Source organism: Leucopleurus acutus (genome assembly GCF_964270905.1).
Source record: "Leucopleurus acutus genome assembly, chromosome: 16".
Classification (NCBI taxonomy): Eukaryota; Metazoa; Chordata; class Mammalia; order Artiodactyla; family Delphinidae; genus Leucopleurus; species Leucopleurus acutus.
In genome coordinates this window covers 79,698,855-79,718,411 of record NC_139158.1, presented here as the reverse complement: position 1 = coordinate 79,718,411, position 19,557 = coordinate 79,698,855, and the positions used below count along the sequence as shown (strand labels likewise).

Here is a 19,557-nt window from a genome sequence, read left to right as displayed (position 1 = left end):
GTGACTGACGGTGGTCTTCTCTAACCACCTTGCGTTTATCTGTATCTCAGTTGACCTAAACAATCTACCCCGAAACCCTCCCCACCCCCCTCCCCACCTCATCCTTTTCTACATGTTTTTCACGCCCTTTCCTCTGTCTGAAATTCCTCAGCACGCCATCCTTCCCCCACCTCCGCACGTCGACCTGTAGCTCAGGCTCCAGGGCCGAGGGCAGACGCCGCCTCATCTTCACACCTTTCTTGTCCCTGTACTTCAGCTGTTCTCAACCTTGGTGCACATTGGAATCACCCAGGGGCTCTAAAAATATTGACGCCTGAGCCCCACCTCCAGACATTCTGATCGAATTGGTTCGGGTGGCATCTGGGCATTAATACTGGTTGAAAACGCTGTGCAGGGCTAAGTGGGCTAGTGGAATTCTTTTATCTCTTTATCCGAGTACTTATCCCCCTCTGCTGGCCTTTATCCACTGTGAGACTGTAAGCATCTCGAGAGAGGAACGTGTCTGATTCATTTTTGTTAATCTCACCGGGCTCAGAACAAGGCTCAGTAACGTAAACTATGATAGTAACAATAATGATAATGATAATAATAGCTAGCATTCACTGCATGTTTACTATGTGCTACACACCATGCTAAATCCTGTGGATGGATTATCCCGTTTACGCCCCGACCACTCTGAGAGGCAGGTGCTACTGATTCCCCTTTTACAAGTGAGCAAACCCAGGCGCAGATGTCAGGGAACATGCCCAGGATCGCACTGGTGTGAAGGATGGAACAGAGAGTGGAATCTGGGCGGGCTGGCCTCAGAGCCCGTGCTAATATCATTTTGCCTCGATACAGTTTGTACATGGTCAGAATTCCCCCAGCAAGCTATTGAGTGAAGGTGAGTAAATGAGTGATTGGAAATAAATAACTATTTCCTAGGCAATAGCTCCGTCAGGCCTAGTGGGGCACCTCTCCATTAGATTTAGTCCTGGTACCACTTTCATAATGGCTCATGTTCCAAACACCTGCTTGATGATTTGTGTAATATTTTTTAAATTAATTAATTCATTTATTTATTTTTGGCTACATTGGGTCTTCGTTGCTGTGTGCGGGCTTTCTCTAGTTGCGGCAAGCAGGGGCTGCTCTTCGTCGTGGTGCATGGGCTTCTCATTGCGGTGGCTTCTCTTGCTGTGGAGCACGGCCTCTAGGCGTGTGGGCTTCAGTAGTTGTGGCACACAGGCTCAGTAGTTGTGGCTTGTGGGCTCTAGAGCGCAGGCTCAGTACTTGTGGCGCATGGGTTTAGTTGCTCTGCGGCATGTGGGATCTTCCCGGACTAGGGCTCAAACCCATGTCCCCTTCATTGGCAGGTGGATTCTTAACCACTGCGCCACCAGGGAAGTCCTGACTTATGTAATTTTTTTTTTTTTTTTTTTTTTTTGTGGTACGTGGGCCTCTCACTGCTGTGGCCTCTCCCGTTGCAGAGCACAGGCTCTGGACGCACAGGCTCAGCGGCCATGGCTCACGGGCCCAGCCGCTCCGCGGCATGTGGGATCTTCCCGGACCGGGGCATGAACCCGTGTCCCCTGCATCGGCAAGCGGACTCTCAACCACTGCGCCACCGGGGAAGCCCATGTAATATTTTTAATTTAACATTTTATCTAAAAATTTTCTACTCAACTTTATCCAAGCAAAAATATCCATTGTACCAAAGAAATATGTTTCCAAAAAGCACTTTTAAAGAATAACCTCGTGCGTGTATGTGCACGTGTATGTGTGCATGTGTGTGCACCACCTAAAGTAAACTCACCACCCCTGTAGGTATACCACACTCATCTGCTATAAACAGAATTTTCAGCCATCCTCCTTGTCAACCTACTTAACAACCTGGATCCGAATTATACCTATAGGAATTATAAAAAGTTCCACTCATTAGAGTTCTATTCTAATATGAACAGTAAGTTATTTTAGAACCTGTTTAAAAGTTCATCTCTTCCCAAGTAAAACACGTTTTGCCTGGAATTAACTAGAAAAGCCGAGAAGCTTGTTAAGGCCCTGGCTTCTATCTGCGTTGGGCTTTATGAAGTTCCAGCTCTTTAAGAGGCATTTCACAGGAAGCACTGCTCCATTTAGAGGGAGTGCTGGGGCTGAGGGAAACCCTGTGGGATACAAGCATTATTATTACTTTTTAAAATATTCACTGAAGCGTGTTTATGCATTTTTATCACTGTTCCACAATAACCCCGTTGTTGTTGTTGTTGTTGTTGTTGTTGTTGTTTGCGGTACGCGGGCCTCTCACTGCTGTGGCCTCTCCCGTTGCGGAGCACAGGCTCCGGACGCGCAGGCTCAGCGGCCATGGCTCACGGGCCCAGCCGCTCCGCGGCATGTGGGATCTTCCCGGACCGGGGCACGAACCCGTGTCCCCTGCGTCGGCAGGCAGACTCTCAACCACTGCGCCACCAGGGAAGCCCAATAACCCCGTTTTTAATGCAGGTTCTTCTGGCCCAGTCCTTGGCATTAGGGTAACCCACATGCCAAATGAGTGTGCCGGAGAAGGTGGTCTAGAAACTCAGAGAAGGGAATAGATTCCATGGGCGCTGTGGCCCAGAAAGACTTCAGTGGAGAAAGTACACTTGAGCCCAAGCCTGAAGAATGAATGGGTTTGAGGTAACCTGGCTTGGGCCAAGGTCATGGGAGTGAACGTGAAAAAAAGGAGGATATTCAGCCTGCATCCCACCCTCCTGGCTGAGTTAGAGAGGAAAATCCGTCCCAATAGCACATCCTTCACACAGTTAACTCCCAGATCCTGAAAGCGGAATTATTATTTTAAAACATCAGTACTTTTTTTTCAGTTGATACAATTCAGCACTGCGGGGATTGTGGGAAATCAGATAGAGGCATCTTCCACGATTAAACTGGAAGACCACAAAATATTGGCATCATACATAACCTCTGTGCAGAATTGGGAGAAAAGGGTTTTTGTTTGGGATGCAACGTGCACTGCTGCGTTTGTTAGCCTCTGGCTCCAAACAATGTCCCTCCAACTAACTGCAAATGCTGATTATGTTAGAAAGAGGGGGCGGGGAAGGAAGAGTGACTCTCATAAGCTCCTGATTGTTCTACACCCCCGTGGGCAGAAGAAGTATGGCTGGAATTAGGGGGTAAGGGAGACAGGGGCGCGAAGCAAACATATTACTTTGAGAGTCCACATTCAACAAGTTGCAACCATGAAAACTCTGTCTTGTTCCTAGGACATAGCTGACGGCACGGGAAAAGAAGGACAGGAAATCCCAACTGTGAGTTGCTCTGTCCCCGGGGTCCCTGAAGAACTGGAGATTGCAAAGGAGGACCCCCAGACAGAGAATAATAATTCCATCATGAGCTTCCTTAAAACTCTGGTAAGCAGTTTCATCTCCTTTTCTATTCTATTCCTCAATTTTATTGCTCAAAAGTTTTGTTAGATCTAAGAATGATGCATACTTGAATGTTACTGCTCTAAACGGCTTGATGCAGCTGGGACATTGGAGAACAGGGACAAGATGTGCTTCGTAAGGGAATTGGCTTTCAGTGAAGGAGTCTTTAGTTGCTGCGAACTGTGAGATTAACTATGCGACATGAGCTATGTGGTAGTAGAACGCTACTGCAATTGGATATCTTATGGTCATTGATCATAAAAATAATTGGAAAATACTTCCTTGAGTTGCTGACCTATCAAAGCATTTTTGCCACTCAAATGGCAAATAAAACTGTAGAAATCACTTTCTATCTTATTACATCTAAAGCTCCCATTTGACTGGGTGGAGGCAGGGACTCACATCTTGCATTGCTTGCTCCTGTCTGACTCTTCAGACCCCGCAGCTTGGCACCTGCCAGACACTCAAAAAAGGGCCGAATGAGTGAATGCATAATTAAACAGACATCTCCAAGTGTTTGGGCTATTCCCAAAGGCCAAGACCAACTTCAAAAGATAAAACAGAAAAAGTCAACCGAATGTGCCACAAACACCAAAGGCTTGTACATTTGTTTGGATTAGTGGTGGACTTGGTGGAAAGTGTGTAGCCATTCCAGGAGACAGTTTCGAATGTGGTCAAGCTCTTAGTGAATGTATAAGATCTGATGCATTTCATTATAAAATATTAATTTTGTTAACTTAGGTATTACCCAGAAGTCCATGGGTTTCTACTAAATTAAAAGGACTTCTCATTACATTCCTTACTTGTAGAGTGAAGTGGACCACCCTAAATAAAAATATGAAATAGGGAATTCTCTGGTGGTGCAGTGGTTAGGACTTGGTACTTTCACTGCCGGGGCCCAGGTTCAGTCCCTGGTCGGGGAACTAAAATAAAAAGAAAGAAAGAAAGAGAAACACCCTACAGAGCTATGGTTTTTAACATTTGGTTTTTCTCAAACTTTTAAGGTTTCGCCTAACAAAGCTGAAACAAAAAAAGATCTGGAAGACACGGTAGGTCATTTGAAGTGTGTTTGGGTTTGGGTTTGTGCGTAGAATTGGATTTGGATTTACGTATGCGTCTTTGTTTTTGGAATTTTGTGTGCGTGGGATATACATACACACATATCTACATATTTAGCAATTTAATAGTGCTGTTAGATTGTCTTTAAAATGTTCCACTTACATTAATGGTATTTTAATGAAAATTTTGGTGGGAAGCTTGAAATATGTGCCAATTCTGGCTAAATAATGTCATAAAAACCAATTTCTTATACAGAATAAGAACAGAATACTCATTATTATATATCATCTTAGTCTTTTTAGCTGTGTGTAGAGAGACCCAGGGAATATGGTAAAAGTTAGCCACTGGAAATGCGAAAGTCATGAGACTCAATTTAAAGCAGATGTGAGCTGCTAGATTTTGGTTTTTAAAAAATATGTCTTGCTTTGTTTTTCATGTAATTTGAAAAAAATTAGTCTCCACTGCAATGGCAGTTGCTTGGTGCATGAAATAGTCACCAGTCGACACTTGCCAAATGAAGGAACAAGTAGAGGGGTTAGGATGCCCTAGAGAGTGTGTGCTTTTTCGCCGTCATCCTAGAAATTCAGCCAGTTCCCCTCAAAGTACATTTTGTTTGGAATGACTACTTTCTAGAGATGTTTTCCCTTTGCACTTGAGAGAACCGATTTCCTTTCGTAGAACACGTGGTTTAAATTTCACGGGAATCATGAGGGAAATTTAACTTGGTGACAGATAAATGTCTTGTGTCCTCCTTTTGATAACTGAAAGCGCTTTGAAAGGCACTGGGACCAAACAAATGGCTTGGCCAACCCAGTATATCTGCTCCCCGTATTTGAAGGGGCTAAGTTGTGAAAAGGATCCTAGAATTTGTCTCAGAAGACCTGTGTTCGAGCCGCAGTCCTGCTACTTGATAGCTGTGTGATCCTAACCTGTCTGAACCCAAATTTCCACATCTGTAAAACTGGGGCAATAAAAATTCTGCCTCCCCAACCCCAGGACTGAATGAAGGTGTGACAGTGCCTGGTAAACCCTGGAGCTCTGTTCAAATGTAGGTGATCCCTATTTCCATAATCACAGCAGGACAGACTGAACATCAGGATTACATCTGTATTGTACTGATTGGTTCCTCTAGAATTTTCTTCTTCCATTGAAAAAAAGATATATCTGAGGTATCTACGTGCATTTTCCCATAAGGTTATTTATTTGCTACAAGGCAGCTAGGGTCAAGTTCAATGAGTGGTTGGGTCCAAATGTTTCTCTTTGGGTTCTGTGTCCTGCATTGTTGGAAATCACAGAGTCAGCACAATAGGCTGTAAACAGTGGGGTATGTGGGTGTGTTGTGTGGCTCCCCGAGTGACCTGATGCCCTCGCTCCCTTTAGCTGCTCACGGCATCAAGGCTCTTCCCCCACCCAGAATGTGGTCCCAGCTGAAAGTACCCAGTGGTAAAATCTCATGGCCCTGCCCAGAGAGCTATGCGCTCAGCGCTGATGGAACTGGATCTCAAAAGCAGGTTTTGTGAATGTAGGTTGTCCGTGATGCCCACAAACAGACCTCTTTCTACCAGCCTGGTTCTCATACTTGCCTTCTTGACATCTTTTCTACTGAAGTTCTTGGATTCATGCTTTTGAAATGTCAACACTTTTGTCCATCTTCTCATTTGGCCCTGGGCAATTTTTAGCACACTCCACTGCTGCACACACAAAATCCCCTGCCATTTGTGACTTGAGTCAACAATTCTGAATGGTTGTAGCTGGTCTATTTTAGTTCCAATTTCCCCTCACTTTGGCTCAGTGGACTGACTCACTCTAGAAACATCTTTTGCCCAGGAGATCTGCCTATCTAGAAGTCAGTTGAGATTTTTGTGGGTGATACTGCTTCCCTGAAGTTTCTAATACTGCACAAGAGGAGATCAGTTTGAGAATGAAAGCCATTTAGTGGCAGTACTTGACTCCAGGATGCAAAAATAAATTGCTTGTCTTCAGGTATTTTTTTCTTCTGTTTCACGTGACAATAGCATTTAGATTTTTAAAAATCATCGGGTAGGGACTGCATTATCGTTTTTATTTTTTAATTTTTTTCACCTGGATATTACATGTCCTGTAGACAAAGCTTAAATATCTTGTCATTGTCTTTAGCAAATGGAGCTGCATTAATCTGGGTCATTTAAATAGGTTGCTGTGTTGAAAATCAACATGTACCTGAAATAGACTGTGAATTTGCACTTTAACAAATCGTCTTTGAGAGTTTGAAAAAGATAAGCATTCACATGATGTCTTGTGATTGGGAGATGGGGGTGATATACCGGCAGCTAATTGACAAAGTGGATTACTGCGCTTAAAAACAACAGGAAAAAAATGCATTCTGTTTAAAAACAAAGTTCTAAGCTGTGACTGCTGTTGCCCAAAAGGCATCTAAAGCAGAAAGTGTCTGTGATGGACAAGCTGGGCAGAAGACATCCGAGATCCAGGCTAAAGGCACCAAGAAAAAGCATCTGCATAGCCCCAGGCTAGGACTCGCCTTTAGAAAGTTCTTTAGGCATAAGGTCTGTATCTTGTTAAAATAGAAGGAAAAATAAGAACCCTGGTCTTCACCACATGACACATGTGCCCATCCTGTATTCAGCCTGCTCCACTTCAGTGAAGACAGAGCCTTGGGTGGTAGAAATCATTAGAGGGGAATTAAGTACTATGTGAATCAAATTTCAGAGATTCTAAGTCCCCATAATTGTAAACATCTCAGCTACTTTCCTAGTGTGGACCAGGGTTCTGAGATTATTCTTCTAACCTAGTGTTTCCCAAATGTTGAATGTTTGCATACCGCCTTCATCGTTTTTGGCAGATATACCACTATTTACTTGATATTTTTATATTGAAATTGACTCACTTCCTATTTAAAGATATCTGTAAAAGAAACTTTGTATTACATCACACTTGGAAAAGCAGATCATTTTTCATAAGAGGAATGTACCATTATATGGGCAATAAAAAAAGAGATTACATTCTAGCTGTCTCGCTTGTGTTAAGCTCTGAATCTATTGCCATTTCTAGCTTTATGAAAAGGCAATTAGCCAGCAGTAGGGAAATGTTAAAGATTTCTCTACCGGCACCAGACTGAGATTTTCCCCCAATGGTCTTAGAAAGATGAGAATTGAAAAAGGAAAAGTATTTTCACGATTTTAATATTATTTAATATCATAGCACAATCTGAGGCCATCTCTGATCCCACCAATGGTATGCTTGCTATACTTTGGGAAATGCTCTTCTAACCTCAAGATAACAATTCTATCTTCCTGTGGTCCGTTCCATCTCTTCCCTGTATTAACTAAACTTATACTGAGCCCAAATGGAAGCCCAGGCAGAACAAAACAATGAATGAAGGCAGAGCAAGTTCTGTCTCCACGTTCTTGGAAAGTAAAAACAGAGAAGTGAGTTTCGGAGATTTCACTCTTCTAATGTCTACGAAAATGCCAGTATTTGTCTGAAACCATCAATTAAAAGGATCCCTGACTTGGGCCAGCATGCTTGTAAATTTGTTTAAAATATCCACCATTCTCCACTAAGTTGAATGAACTTATTTGAAAAACTTCCCCAGCTGGATGTAATAGTCCCAGGATTGTGTATGCAGATAAAAGCTCCGTAGAAAGCTCTCCCGGCGGAATCTATATTTGCATAAACAAACTAGGTTATGAAGCCACCCTTCGATTTCCATACAGGGTTATTTTGTCCTGTAACGAGACAAGGGGGTGGATGAGAGACACTGCAGTGGGGGAGGGAACGTTAAAAAGTGGTACGACTGTATGTGGGCGACAATTTGGTAACTGCTAGTGAAATCTGTCATGGATCTGGTACGAAGGAATCTAGCTGAATTCCCACGGGTGCTTCGGTGAGTAGGGGGCCTTGAAAGTTTAAGACGCTATGACTCCCCCTCCCCCGACCCCCACAGATCTGCATTTCATCACGACATTCATTTCGTGCCTCCAGAATCTCTCCCCTCCCACAAGTGGACCACCCAAGTTCAGTATTCCTGGGGCTTCCCCGAATTGTTGGCTTCACATCCTGCCAACTGAGTTGACTTTGGGGGTAGGAGAGGATTCTAAAACCACTGGGACGATGGAGAAGAAACGACCCTTTCTGGGATACTGTAACACAGACTAAGGTTTTGCCTTGAGTTACATTCGGTCTATTTTTTTACGTTAAAGTAAAGGAAGGGGACAATTCCCAGATGTTCTTAATTCTCATTTATACAGCAGTGTGGTAGATCTCATTGGCTTTTACCTTCATGCCTAGGACAGTGTTTTTCTTTTCCTCAATTGGTTGTTCTGTCATCCCAAAAGATAGGAAAACAGGGCCATTAAAATTGACCAGCCAGAGTCCATCAGTGAACCTTGTTGCGTGATTATGGGAGGTATGATACTCATCCTCCTTGATTTCAGCGTGACCTAAGACAGAAAAAAGATATCCAAGCAAATTCAAGGGTAAAACGTTATCTTCTAGTTCTGCTCTTAAAAAAAAAATACAGTGGTTACCAATTCTGGTTAACTCCTCCTTTCATTTCTTTGTATGTCAATTTTCCTTCCTATAAAAAGAATTTGCTTAGTTTCAAAGAGGAGGAAAGGCTGACATTAATCAATGAAATAAGTTTATTATGAATAACGAGGGGATCAGCGTTTCTTTGCTGAATCTGAATTTTTTTTTTCTTGGCTTAATCACATGCGGTTCCTCAGAATAAAACCTTTTCACACGACCTGCAAACGTTGGACATGACACATGTACGCAGAGCAGGACATTGTTTTAGAATGTCTTTGCCACGCCCAGAAATGTTCCCCTCCCCACTCAGGTTTGCTCAATGCCCACCCTCTTCACAAGGCAGCTAAAATATTAGCAGCTACCTCATAGGGTTCATAAGCTTATGCCACACATTCATTGTTTTCTGGCTCTTGGTACAATGTTTCCATCTTACTAACACGTCCCCTCTCCCGCCCTCAAATGTGAAAATGATGAAAACTTCTTGTGGAAGAAGGTAAGGTCATCTGATATGCAATCTCCAAATCTAATACATTAGAATTTCATGGGTAGGGTTGCCAGATAAATAACAAATACCCAGTTAAATTCAAATTTCGGATACACGGCAAATAATTTTTGAGTATAAATCTAAGTATGTCCCAGGCAATATTTGGGACATCCTTAGGCAAAAAACTTATTCTTTGTTGATCTGAAATTCAGATTTAACAGGACATCCTATAGTCTCACTGTTATTTGCTAAATCTGGCAGCCCTACTCTGGCGATTGTCTCCAGAAAACATGGATAGAATTTTCGTAGTCTCCTCCGTCATGGAGACAAAGAGCATGAATTCAGTTGATGCTGGCAGAACACCATGTGGGGCACTTCTCTGGGAAGCGAGGAGATGAGTAGGCAGGGAAAGGATGACTAATGGGTGTGTGTGACTCCACAGCCCTGTAAGGAGGGGGTGGGTGGACGGAAACATGACATGGCAGGGTGCTATGTGGGTAGCTCTCTGTGGTCCCTCTCGTAAAATTAATTTGTTATTTATTTAATGCCTGTTTTGAGCCAGACACTGGGTCTGATGGGTGGTAGGAGTGTAATGGTGACTAAGACATAACAGCTCTTACCTTCACAGAACTCACACTCTGGCCAGAGAAATGCATACTCAACAGTTACACAGATATATTCGTTATATTTTCTTACTATACATATGATAGAGTCATGTCCTTGTCGTGTTTTTCGAAGATCTCAGGGTATCTTCCCAGGGCAAAGAGAACTGGCCATTTCCCAACAAAACCGGTCAGTATAGATGTGTTCCTCAACCTTTTTCCTGTTATCACCCCCCCACCATGAAGCTTCTTTAGATATTTTCTCCCTAATTGCCCTTCTCCCCATGGAATTTTAGTACAACAGCTACACTGTTTATCTGTTGATGTACCGTGGCCCTTAGTAGGGCCATAGGCCATATAAACATCTAAAAATTGCCCATAACGCACCGCCCCAAGAACAAGGGCAATCTCATCCCCCAGCTTTCCCCCACGTGGAGTTAAGATTGCCGTGGCTGAGAAGGCATATGGCGTAGACGGTTCCATCCCCTGATGGGCACAACAGCACATGGAGTGGGGAGACCTTGGTCTGTTGGAAGCAGTGTAGACAGAGTAGCTATTCAGAGTCTGGGTTTGGGTATCAGACTCCCTGGATTCAGATGCCAACCCTGTCGCCTTATAAGTGCAATCACAGGCAAGTTATTTAACCACCTGGGACCAAAATTTCCCTAACAATAAAATGGACATAACAATTCCTTCCTCATAGGACTGTTGTTCGAACATTCAGTTGCTTAAAACAGTGCCTGGCACTGGTACCTTTTACTGTCACTATTAAATCAGAGTTAAAAGTTGGCCATCTCTGTGCCTAGTCTCCTTGGACCCTAGTCTCTCTTCAAGAGGCTGAGAGAGAAAGGAGGCTGAGGGGAACAAAAGGAAAGGGTCAAACCAGCCAAAGCAGAGGCGTGTGATGGGCTAAGCAAACTAGACCTGTCCTGTCTGGAATTCTAGAACTCCAGAACTAGCTTTTTTTGGTAACCCCCATGTGGCTTTGGCTGGGTAGGCTGAGCGCATGCGAAGGGGTGTCCAGGAGCTGGTTAGGTAACGCGGCATCTCTAAGTATAGAAAGCAAAGCAGCAGAATTTAAATCAAAGCAGTGTGGCGCAACGGAGCATCTCCTGTAATGACGTGAGCAGAACGGATGGTTTACTTAAGCCAACAAGAACCCTTTCTTAGAGATAGAAGTGAGGTCAGCCTCACCCCGCCCCCAGATTCTTGGCCTAACATGGACCCCTTGAACAAGTGGGGATTTTCCCAAGAAAGCAGAAGGGGAGTTGATGTTGGGGACCACGCGTGGCCACTCCTTTCCTTCCTGCTTCCATCACGGCTCTCTGATGCTTTCCGAGGGCGCTGAGAGCACGCTGTTCGCTGTGCCTGGTGTGCTTCTCCTCCCTCCTGCAGCTAATTTCTAGTCACCCTTCAGGTCAGGACACAGCATCCCTTTCTCTATCAAGCCTTCCTGATTGCCATGATGGATCTAATTCCCTAGTTTAGCCTTTTTTTTTAGCACCAAATCCTTCTCTCCACCCCACAGCACTTATCATAGTTGAAATTTTACATACATTTGTGGAATTATTTGTTTGGTCTCTCTCTCTCTCTGAGGACACGTAACCCCAGCACTCAGTACCCATCGCAGGTCATAGAAGGCAGTCGATGCATTTTTTATGAGTACATGAATAAATCATAATACTTTCCTCCTGTTTTCTGGAAAAGCAAGCAAGCTAGTTGGTGGAGGGCACTTCCCCTTCAACCAGTGCTTGTTAATTTAATTACCATTTAGAGCTAAAACAGCACCAGGTGTCCGAGACCATTTGGAACATGCATAAATGCAGAACCGTCTGAGCTCAGCCATTTTGATTGCACTGTTGATACAAGGCAGAGGTTATTTTAAACCCTAGCATTATGCGGTTTTATACATTTTTAAATGGAACTGGGATTATTCCAGGATCACCTATCACAAAAGTCATTTCTATACATTGGCCCTGTAGCTCCTGATTCGAACATAGAATCTGTTCAATAAATGACTCCCTCTTAGTATCAAAGAAGTCAGCACAGAAGATATTGTCTTACATCAGATAGTAAAGTTCACATTATTTGTGAACTCCCTTTGGAGGGGCAACGTGCAGTGTGGAAAGAGCACCAGATAGGAGCCGGAAGTCTGGATCTGAGACCAGACTGTGGCCCTGGTTAGTGTAGGGCAGATCGTAGACCTCAATTTCCCCATCCATGAAAATTCGGGCATTCGATTAGGTGGTCTCTAAGACTCTTTCCAACATCAAAAATACTCTGAAACGTCCTGAATTTTTCCACACCCTGTTTTTACTGCCAGATTTTTTTTTTCTTTTATTCAGAAAATGTAGTCAAAGATCTGACCTCCCTGGGAATTTAAAGGGTTGTGTCACAAGTCCCTGGACCAAGGATCATTAAAATGAAGATGCTTAAGATGACGAGGTTAGGTCAGGTGAGCCCAGTGTTAAAAATTTTAATGCAATGTTCACTCACGTCGAGGTAAATGGAGACGGTAAGTCTCCTAACTCTTCCTTTGTCCCATGAGTCAGGAGGTGGCAGAGCATGGAAGTAACAGCCCAGTCACTGAAGAGATCAGATGTCCCGGAAGTGGACCTCAGCCTGGCCGCTCGGAGTGGGGAGAGATGGGGGGCAGTGGCGTGGAGAGAAGGTGGGGGAGAGAAAGAGAATAGGGACTGAGTGAATAGCATTTGGAGTTTTGTATCAATGACAATCCATCCAGTCCCATCTAATTTAGATGTGGAGGCTGCATCTGAAAGTGAAGAAATGGGGCTTGTGGATGCTGTTCAAGCTCGAACCTCTTCCCTGAGTTCCTTACACAAACTCTATAGACTATAGATCTATAGATCTTTATAGACTAAACTTTGTAGACTGTAGATCACTATAGTAATCTCTAAAGCAGAGTGTGAGAGGAAAACTTCAGCACTTCTCTTTGGAAGTATATTTATTAGAACCCATCTTTCATTTCAAATTCGGATTAGTAAAACAATACATCTTTATCATGTAAACAAATACGTGTGTATTGGAGGTGCATGTTCAGACTATTTTTACTGCCATGACCATGGTCGAAAGAAGACCAGGGTCCTCGACACAACCTAACATTCTAACAGCCAAGTGCCTCTTCCAATCACTTTGGAAGTCCTAATGCGTTACTTACATAAACATGTTACATAATGGTTCTCTATATTTTTTTTTCTGCAAAAGGAATATATCTTGATCTTTTTCCAAGATTTTAACACAAATCCACATCCATGTAGAATATTTGGAAAATACAGAAAATTATGAAGAAGACACTTAACTTGCATAACCCCAGTCCATATTTGTAAAAAAAAGAGATCTTTTGCTTTTGAAATCCTGAGATCATTTTAATTTTTTTGAACTCTTATAGGGTGCCGAAAAGTCACCCACCACTTCAGCCGACCTCAAGTCAGACAAAGGCAATGTTACGCCCCAGGAGCCCCAAGGGGCTGCCAAGAATTCTACATCCACTGAAATAGCAAAGGAAGGTGCGAAGGAAAAGGGGGGCCCCACCTCTCTGCCTCTGGGCAAACTGTTCTGGAAAAAGGTAAGTCCTAGTTTCAAGATTTGGAGAGTCCTTGGGGCCAGGATGACTTGAGATATGGTTTCTATTGGGCCAACGGATGTATTCAGCAATGCATGGAGTTTCTTGTTCTCCAGAATGACTCATCTTGCCATTGAGTTGAAGACTTGTAGCTCACCCCTGGGAAAAATGAAATACCTATCGCGTTAGAAGCATGTGTTTTGTGGGAAAGAAAAGGAAGTGAACAAGTCGAATTTTTCATTCTTGGAATTAATCCGGTTCATGACAGAGGGTTTATGGTATTTCGTGATTTCATTTTCTTTCTAAAATGGTGGGTTACATGAAGGTTATGCCCCCACCAGCAGTATAAGGGAGCACATTATCCTACACCCTTGACAACAGCGTTTTATCAAACTTCTTAATACTCGTCAGTCTTACAGAGTGAAAAATGGTACTCAAGTGTAATTTTAAATTATGTATAGTTTGTGAATGAGGTAGGGTGCCTTTTTTTATTTTTATTTTTTTTTGTGGTACACGGGCCTCTCACTGTTGTGGCCTCTCCCGTTGTGGAGCACAGGCTCCGGACGCGCAGGCTCAGCGGCCATGGCTCATGGGCCCAGCCGCTCAGCGGCATGTGGGATCCTCCCGGACCGGGTCACGAACCCGTGTCCCCCGCATAGGCAGGCGGACTCTCAACCACTGCGCCACCAGGGAAGCCCAGGGTGCCTTTTTTTTATCTGTGTTAAGAACCATTAATGTTTTTCTGTGAATTGTTTATTCATAAGTTTTGCCCATTTCCTAAAACTGGGATCGTTGGGTAGATTGTTCCTTTCATCACAGCACAGTATTTCTCTTTGTCCCCTTAACAGCTTGGGGCTGTTAGTATATTTATTTAACATCAATGCTGTTTTGCTCACGGTATATCTTTGGCCATTCTTGTATCTTCAGTCTTCCTTAGATTTAAGACTTGTGAATATATTTTTAGTTCCAGAACAAACAAACGAAACTAATAAAATGTGGGTTACTCTGGTTTCCTCCTGGCTTTCTCTGAGCTCTCCCAGCCTGGCGAGATGAACCGCCTCTGGGCTCTCTGCCCCTCCTACCGCAGCCAGATGGAAGCAGCCATCAGCAGCCCCAAGGTCTCCATCTCCTTGGTTGTCAACCAGTTCACCACCAGGGCAAGCCCACAAGGTGCTCTGTGAGAGGAGAATTCAAACCGCTGTCTGAATTCTTTTCCCTTGAGAATTAAGGTGCCAAGTAAGGAAATGAGGTGGGTAGGGCTGAGCAATTCTGAGAGCTATTCCCTGATCTCATTGCTGAGCAAACCTCAGCTGCCAGACAGGTGCAGAACTCTTGCCTGTTTTAAATGTGGCCAAAAGATGAGCGAGAAGTCAGGGATGGGGCAGGGGGAGGTGGTGGGGGCAGGTGTAAGATAGAGCTGGAAAAATCTAACTCAGCCGTTTCCACAAAACATCCATGCCACTTGGCACGCAATGCAAGGAAGGTGATAAATACAGATGCCGCTGTGCTGTCAGTTTATGCTCTTGTCAGGAGCCAGCTGGATTTCTGAAATGTTCTCCTGTTTGTTTTCTGTTGTACAGAAATCTCCCTTCTAGGTTCTGCCCAGAACACAAACTCTTAATACTTAATGAAAACTTGGGATGATGTCACTTGGCATTCTGTTCGAATCCTCCTTCTTCACCAGTCTTTTTTTACAAAAATATTTTATCAGCAATATAATAAAGGGGAAAATTTCCAAGAAAGTTACATCCATATATTGGTGGCAAGGGGGAGACTTAAGTGACTCATATTCAAATATTTTTACTTAAATAGCCACATATACGTATATTCAAAGTGTATTAGGAAAAATAAAACTAGCACATTAAAGTCAAGATTTAACATATATTTTGGTCAAGGTGAGACTATATAGATTTAGTTTAAAAAGGTAATGCAATTAAAAGGAAAGTGTTATGTAATTAATGGTACGGATAATAAGTAAATAACGGTAAATCGGGGTCCTCCAGGAAGCGGACACTAAGACAGAATTGATGTGCAGGAGATGTATCGGAGGAAACCGACTGTGGAGGATAAAGGGAAGGGGGCAGGAGTGGATGGCGAGAGGCTGCAGACCGCAGCGAGGGGCTGACACCTCTGTGCAGGGAGAGAGGGAAGGAGGAGAGGGTTGGAAAGACCTCAGGGTGGCTGTGGTGCTGAGCTGGGCGGAAGGTATCCCCCAGAGCAGAGCGTGCCCCGGGGGAAGTCCTGCATTGGGCAGGACCAGCCCAGCACCCTCTGTGCTCAGTCGTTTCCGGGGAGCAGTGAGGAGATCTCAGCGGTAGCAGATGCTGAAGGCGTGACAATCGAAGCCTGCCTTTCTTGCAGGGAAATCTGACCAGCACACGGCCACGGCTGCCACAGATGGTGCGTACAACGTGGCAGAACTATACTGGAGGTCAGCAAACGACTGAAGTTGGAGGAACACTGATGCAGGGTTAAAAGCTTAGAGTCAGATCCCACTCTGAGTCCCAGTCCACCTCCATGAGCCTCATTTTCCTCATTTGTGAAATGCAAGTGATAATAGTACCCATGCCATGGAAATGAGCGAGGATTAAATTTTAAAAGGCCAGTAAACGCCTCCCCGCCACCATCACCACCACCGCGGTTCACACAACAGCGTCTGATGAGTGGTCCGTCCTCCTTCCGTCATTTATGCTCAGAGGGCTGGGACACTAACATGTCCACTTCTGCATCTTTCTGTGCCATCCAGTCTGGGGGGGCTTCTAAACTTCACATGCTTTATCTTTCCTTATCTTTGGCATCTATAAGGGATGTGTTGGTTCCTCTCTGAAATTCCGGCTCTTTCCATTGAAAATAAAAGTCAGGACCACTGGGCATTCATCTATTCATTTATTTCAGTCTCACTGGTTTTTCACCATTATCTGACTTTTATTTCTTTAGTAGATCATAAAAACAGTGAGGTTAAGAGAAACTAAAAACCAAGTCTCCTGTAAATCTTGTCTTTCCTTCTTTCACCCAATCTGAAAGAATAGATTATATGGAAGTGAAAAAGGGGAGAGTCACTCATTCAGCAGTGGTTTTAATCACTTTCTTTGTGCTAATTTTTTTGGGGGGTGTGTGTGTGCTACGTTTTAGGCATTGAAAAAATATCAGTGAGCAGATTGCTGTCCTCTGGTAGCTTACATTCTCATGAAGGAACTTATTTCTAGTAGGAAACAAAATGAAAGTCTTTGTTTTCTTTTCTTTAAATTAGAATAAGCTTTGGCTATAAAACCATTCTTGTAAAAATTTTGAAAAACAAACAAAGGGAAACACCAGAAAATGCTGATATTTCCACTAACTAACCCTAAGCTCGCTTTCTTCTCTTTTAATTGAAAAGCTTTTAAACAAACACATTTTGAAGTTTGCAATTATGAACATCAGAAATGAATTTTTCCCCTAACAGGCTGTCAGTATGAAACTATGCATTATTTTGATTTATAGTCTTGATTGCTAAAGTAGTTCTTATTATAAACAAAAATAACCTTTGAGAAAATTAATTTCAAATTATGTTGTGCTTGCCAGAAAATGTTTAAATCCAGTTATATGGCCTAACTGCACCCTTGATTGTTCAGGGTTAACTGGAATACCATTTGCTCTGTGACCTCACAAAAGTTATTTACTCTGTTTGGGTTTCTTTTTCCTCCTCTGTTGAGTAAAACGATTGGAGTAGATTATCTTAAAAAATCTTGGGGACGGCGAGTTTGCGTAACAGTCAGAATCAGAAAGGTGGGACTATGTAACCTTGGGCAAATTACTTGATCACTCAGAGCCTTTATTTTCTCATCTGTAAAATAGGCACTGTGTTTATCTCACAGTGTTGTTATGAGAATCCAATCATTTACATGGAGAGCATCTGAGACATACTAAGGGCTCAGTGAACGGTGTTACCCTCATTTCTTCAAGTATGACATTGCTGGTTATGATCTGAAAAGCCACGTGGGGCTTCAAGTGCCAATAGCACCCGAGGTACAAAACAAGTCTAAGACATATTTACTACCATCAAAACCTTGAAATCCATTTGGAGGAATAGGATATACACGCATGCATGCACGCGTGCGTGTGTATGTGTATGTGCCTGCACACAATTAGTAAATGATACATTTGGAGCACCTTCAAAACAGCCTTTTTCCTGATTTCCTTTGGGAGAGACAAATGATGAAGTAGAGAAATAATGTGAGTTCTGAAGCCAAAGAGACACATGGTCAAATCTCGGCTCTGAGGGTTGCTGGCTGTCTGAATGTGAGCAGAGACCTAAACCCTCCAAGCCTTACTTTCCTCAGCTCTGAAAGTAGGAGGTGGTACCTACCTTTCATGATGTGGGGAAGAACTGAGTTGGAAAGTGAATGCAAAGTGAGTGGCATTCAGTGAGTGAATTACAAAACAGTCAAGTGTGGAATCCAGTGTTAATCCGTGGAATACAGCTTAAAAACGCTGCGGCTGTTCAGACAAGGGAGCAGTCAGTGTAGGTCAAAACAGACTAAGAGAACTTAAAAATTCCTTTGACTCATCTGGGTTATTTGTTTCAAATACAGAATCTTGTGTGTGATCCCAGAATCCATGGGGATCCTGGTTTAGAAAGCCCGGCACAGGGCTGGACAATTATGGAAGCACTTGAAAGATGGGATGAAGTATCCAGCCTTGATAGAAAAAGTCTTAGGTCCACCGTGAAATCAGTGAACTCAGAACAGCCGTCACGTGATCCAAATGGTGCTTCTGGAAGACTTGGTAGCAACAGGGTGTCTTCTGGCTTAAGTGCTACCATGTGACAGCATTTTAAAGAAACATTCCTTTAAGAATTGAAATGTGCTGTTTAAAGGAGAGGAGCTCGTTAATCACGTTTATATGATAAGTACATATGCTATTTAGATCCTTATTCTTGGCAATATAAATGTCCAGACAAGATCCTTTAGATTTCAAACTGGATTTTTGTTGTTGCTGCTAATGAGATTGGACAATTTTTAGACTTCGCCAGATAACAGCCAGATGTCCAGTTTATTGAAAAAGATTGAAGTGTTCCTGGTTTTGAGATTCGAATGAGAATCCCATGCTCTGTGTGTTTCCTGACCAGCCCCACACCTTATCATGCTCCTCTGGCTGAAGGACTTGAGAACCTAATAAATGCCTCTGGTCTGCAGAAATCGACCTTGCACTTTACAATCATTCTCTCTCATTCGCTTTGAAGTGAGTTGCTGTGCCGTCCGATTTTCCTTCCCGTCTCTGAAATTCCTTTCCCAAACATATTCCCAGTGTGGAAGAGTTAGTCTTCTCTCCTCCTCCTTAGAGATCACCCATCACGGCGTACTCGCTGGCAGTGGAAATGATGAATTGGAATCTGGTTCTGCTGGGTCCTCAGCTCACAGGCTTTCTGCTGTGTGGAAAAGATGGGGAGAAAAGGAAGAAGTTGTCCGATGTCTTTGTCTGTAGTTGTGTCTTGAACGTGGAAACCATCGTGGTTACAGATACACATTAAATGTGAGATCCAGGATGTCAGCTTTGAAGGAGAATTAGAGACACACCTCAAACGTCAAAGGGAGGTATTGTTTTAGAATAAGAGCAAAATGTAATAGGTATTGGAGCAGAGGCCTAGAAATTAGGGGAGATCTGCTTCCATTTTGAAGACTGACGTGGAATACTAACGTAAAAACTTAACCTGCTGCCTAACGCAGAGCCCAATAATGTGGGTTGTTATCATTGTTATTATCTTTGATAGTATTACTGCTTTTCTTCAGTTCTGTAGTGTCGCATCTAAGGCATGTTCACAAGATGGGTAGATGCAAGCCAACAAAGGATATTTATTAGAGGATCAAAACCACATGCAAGAAGCTGTCTTTGGGATGGCCTCTGGAATCTGGCCTCAGGCCTGTTTAT

General features: G+C 43.3%; 1 protein-coding gene across 1 annotated transcript in view; it reads left to right on the top strand.

Annotated features, from left to right (window-relative positions):
* BCAS1 (brain enriched myelin associated protein 1) overlaps window positions 1-19,557 on the top strand; it is a gene marked incomplete at its 5' end in the record, with an annotated part of 96,303 nt that overhangs the window by 45,482 nt on the left and 31,264 nt on the right. The window contains 4 exons of the mRNA XM_082857356.1: window positions 3,234-3,380; window positions 4,400-4,444; window positions 6,863-6,997; window positions 13,477-13,653. Of these exons, the coding sequence (XP_082713482.1) occupies window positions 3,234-3,380; window positions 4,400-4,444; window positions 6,863-6,997; window positions 13,477-13,653 (504 nt within the window). The remainder of the gene's footprint in view (window positions 1-3,233; window positions 3,381-4,399; window positions 4,445-6,862; window positions 6,998-13,476; window positions 13,654-19,557) is intronic.